This window comes from Poromitra crassiceps (assembly GCF_964638095.1).
Source record: "Poromitra crassiceps genome assembly, chromosome: 9".
NCBI classification, from domain to species: Eukaryota; Metazoa; Chordata; class Actinopteri; order Beryciformes; family Melamphaidae; genus Poromitra; species Poromitra crassiceps.
Window position 1 is genome coordinate 24,808,527 of NC_139630.1, and position 4,297 is coordinate 24,812,823.

The 4,297-nt window shown below is 42.8% G+C and overlaps 1 protein-coding gene across 1 annotated transcript in view; it reads right to left on the reverse strand.

Annotated features, from left to right (window-relative positions):
* Positions 1-1,380: 1,380 nt before the first annotated feature.
* Positions 1,381-4,297, reverse strand: part of plcb1l (phospholipase C beta 1-like) — a gene marked incomplete at its 5' end in the record, with an annotated part of 271,472 nt that continues 268,555 nt past the window's right edge. The window contains one exon of the mRNA XM_083642697.1: positions 1,381-2,129. Within this exon, the coding sequence (XP_083498823.1) occupies positions 1,905-2,129 (225 nt within the window). The 3' untranslated portion in view covers positions 1,381-1,904. The remainder of the gene's footprint in view (positions 2,130-4,297) is intronic.

Genomic DNA, 4,297 nt, shown 5'->3' on the forward strand with positions numbered 1-4,297 from the left:
TGAGTTAAATGGCACTGGACAGAGAGGGAGTCACAAACACTTCCTCGGGGTGTGGGTTCGCGAATGTGCAAATGTACACAGTTGACATATTAAAGAGGGAATAGTCCAGTTATTCATAAGATCATATTAACGCCGGTGCTCTTTACAGATATGAACAGAGCGTCTGGGGTCGGTGTAAAAATAACTCGACTATTTCCCCAACTTCAAACTACCAGTTATGAGTGAACGTAGGTATTCCCAGTAGGTATTAGATGAGCAAATTCAGAAGAAGTGCACTTCTATATACTATAGCTATACTATAGCTATACTATAGCTATACTATAACTATTGGATCACCTCCTTCTGTTTGAACTAGGGATGCACGATATATATCGGCAATCATATCGGTATCGGCCGATGTTAGTCATTTTTGAAGATACTGGCATCGGCCCGATGTTGCAATGTTAATATCGGTTATTGGTATCAGCCAAAATGTTCACATTGAGAGGAAACAATGCAGTAAATCTATGATTTATGGGCTTTTCCAAATGTTTTGGAAATAAAGAAATGCATGACTTTTTCAAACTCACAGTGTTTACATGTGTTTTTCAGTATGTACACAATTTGATTATCATAGAAATGTGTTTTTTATACAGGTCATATCAACATCGGCAAATATCGGTTATCGGCCATAACAGCAATGTTAATATCGGTTATCGGCCAAAAATCTTATATCGGTGCATCCCTAGTTTGAACGTTCAAGTTAAAGGAGACAACAATATAATTTAGAATAGAGGGATTGCACTCCTAGGGTGCAATAGCAACCTGTTAACTTGAGCCAGCTATGTCGGTTCCTCTCCTAACTAAGGGGGTTGTCTCACGTATTTCCACTCCATTTGGCTTATGCCACAGTGAAGCTACACTGGGACCACTGTTTTGCAGGTCCAGTTGAAATGTTTTGAAATGTAAGAGTCAGTGTTAAATTGGCTGTAAAAGAAAGTCGATTGACGTTGAATTAATTAACATCTCTTTTTCTGCTACGGAGCTACTGTAACATTTACAGTTGTTCAAATACATGCAGATACTGTACAAGTCACGTCCTCTCATGGCAGAATCGCCCATAAACAAACAATCAACACCCAACTTGTTAAAAACGAGACGAGAAAATGAAAAGCGAGAACGCTGCATAATATTACCATGCCAAATATCATACAAAGCAAATCATGTTTAAAAACCAATGGTATTAAAACAAAAATAGCAGCAACACAGGCTTAGTTCTGTGAGAACAAAATTGAGAACCAGCAAGCCACCAGTGCCTCTGGGTTAAAGTAAGTTACAGAGAGAGAGAGAGTTACATACTGTAGTTATGTAGTTAAGCCTTCAGTGCAAATACATAGGGGTGAATCTAAACCTTTATAAAGATGGAAGTTGTCAAGGCTGAATGTGTAGTGTTTGGTTTACGGTACAAGTTGACTCCACTTCAATGACAATGTCCACTGTAAGTGCACGGTGAAATCAAAACCGTGGCACCGCAGACCGACCGGCCACCGCTACAGTCGATATTGTGAGAATAAAATAATATTAATAATAATTAAAAAAAATCTCTATGTGCAATAGTTCAAGTAAATTATTTCCTGCAAATAGTTAGTGCTTTGTAACACATCCTGTGGCCGTACCGAAAGAGACGACAACATAACATACAAATACACAAAAAGTATTTACACGAAAACGGCTTTCTGGACAAGACTGCACGGTAGGCAGAGATGACCTCTACTCACCGATCCAGGCTCAGATTTTGATCTAATCCTCCCATTGGTTAAAATTGGGACCAAAGTTGGGGGCAGTCTCATCCTAGATCTGTGGTCACAAAACACCTCCACCAATCAGTGTCCCGGTAGTGAAGCAAAGGGGGCGGGGTTAAATCTCTAGAGGGGCGTGTCATACACTCGTTCCGACGACCCCTCCTCCGTGTCGTCCTCCGACTGCGACGCCTTGTGGTTGAGCTTCTCGCCCGTGGAGGACAGCGACAGGTTGCCGTGGAGACCGTCGGCGCTAAGCTTGGCCTTGCTGCTGTCCTGCACAAACTCCTGGATCTCCACGGGCAGCCGGCGGAACTTGTCCTGGTACTCCTGGTCCAGATCACTCTGGAGCTGTGGAGGGACACAATACACAGCAGCCAGTTAGCATGGGCAACATATGAGCCCAGCGTTTATATATATATATATATATATATATATATATATATATATATATATATATATATATATATATATATATATATATATATATATATATATATAGGACACTTCCTCCCTTCAGACACACTGTGTGGCACAGAGAGGAGACATTGTTTTCTCCCAGGCAACGACCCCCCCACCCCCGCCCCCCCATAATGATTACAGATGACAAGATTGTGTTCATTTCATTTTGATCCAATAATTGCTGTAATGCTGATTTCTCTGTTTAACTACCCGGGCTGGCTCCCACGGGAGAGTGGTAATTAAAAGAAAAGCAGCTAAGATGAATGGTGTCAGAGTCTCCACAGCTCAATACAGTCTCGTCAGCAATACGAGGGGATCGAAAATATCTCAAACTCTGCAGAGGATCGATTCGGGATCCCACCGATATTTCTGCCCTGGCACTGAGCCGTGCTCAGGTTATCAAATATTAAGGGGCCCCATTTTGAGCACTTTAGACTAACAGCGAGCGACTCACACAAACAATCTTAGTAACAAATAATATGAGGGACACACAATGCCATAAATCTATGAAAAACCTTCAGACGCAGTTCCACTCTTGCACACAGCTTCAGGTACCTGTAAGTACTGGCCTCAAAATTGAATTATCTTAATTGAATTGACCTACACCTGCCCTCCTATTATCATGGTAATAATGAAAGCAATTCCGCAGCAGGCAGAGAGAAGCACGCACAGTTTCCAGCAACACCTAAGCCAGGGACAGTGGCCATCGCTGGCAGCAGATAATTATAGCCCAGGGTGGGGGATACAAAATATTCAGGAGCCATGTCATGTGCAGAGACCTTATTAAACTGGAGGACTACGGGGAGGAGTGGAGAGGAAGATGAGAAGAAGAGGAGAGGAGAGGGTGAGGTTTGTGCTATGAAGGTCAAGGGCTGCCAATCTCCACTTTGAGATCTTCCACTTTTCTGTGCTCTCCTCTAGTCAGCATGCACTTTAAGAGCGTTCCTCTCTTAGCGGTCTAAGACGGCACATCGACTTCATCTGAGGATACTGTGCTGCAGAGCAATATGGGAATCCATGAATCATACCAAGTACCTCACAGCACTGTAATTTATTCAGATACAGGAGATTGACATGAGATTATGAGCTCCCGCGTGTCTCCACGGATCTCGGAAAGAGTGCTTTTAAGTTCTGTGCTCTGCATGCCTGGAATGTGTTACAGGGTTTGTTGAAATATGATTCCGTAGAAGGTTGCAGCACGCACAGCTCCAAGTTGAAACCACTGTGTAGGGTGTGCGCGCACTGTGTAGGGTGTGTGCGCACTGCGCGGCTACGGCGCTAAACAGCAAAGAACACAAAAAATTGCAATCGCGAGTCCACTATTCGTATTTATTCAGGGCAAAGAAACGTACACGTTTCAGTCTTGAGCCATCATCAGCGCTGATGATCTTAAAAATGAAGGAGATGAGAGAAATCACCACCACTATAGACACATGGGATAGTCATTACTGCTGACCAGGGTTGGAGTCAATTCATTAATGAACTCAACTGGGGAATAAATAAATAAATAAATAAATACATGAAGAAATAAAACGCGTATAGGAAACAGAATTGGAATTCCAGGAATTCAGTGAAATTCCATGTGATTCCATAATGATCGAATGTATTTGATTTGTTTAACTGTCATTTATTTGATTCATAATGTTTGATTTATCATGCTTAGCACATAAGACTTATAACCCCATAAGACTTATAACCCCCCCCCCATTAAAAACATGCAGAAGATCAGATCGTCATCGTCATCCGACCAGTGACGACAACACCCGAAGTCGGTCCCCGGGCGCTGTACGAGAAAGCGACCACTGCTCCTGGCCTGCCCCAGGAGGAAAGGACAAAGCCAGGATGGGTTAAATGCAGAGGACAAATTTCACCGGCCACCGTCAGCATGTGTGTTGTGGCCCTCCGTGCATGTGTTGATTGTAATCGTGTGACAATAAAGACGGGCTTGTCCGTCTGAAATCGTGAATAAGATATCCTCTCTTAGAAGTGCTAATTCACAGAATGTAATTAACAGTTTCCTGCCATTCCAATTCCAAATCTATGTCCTTAGAGCTGGG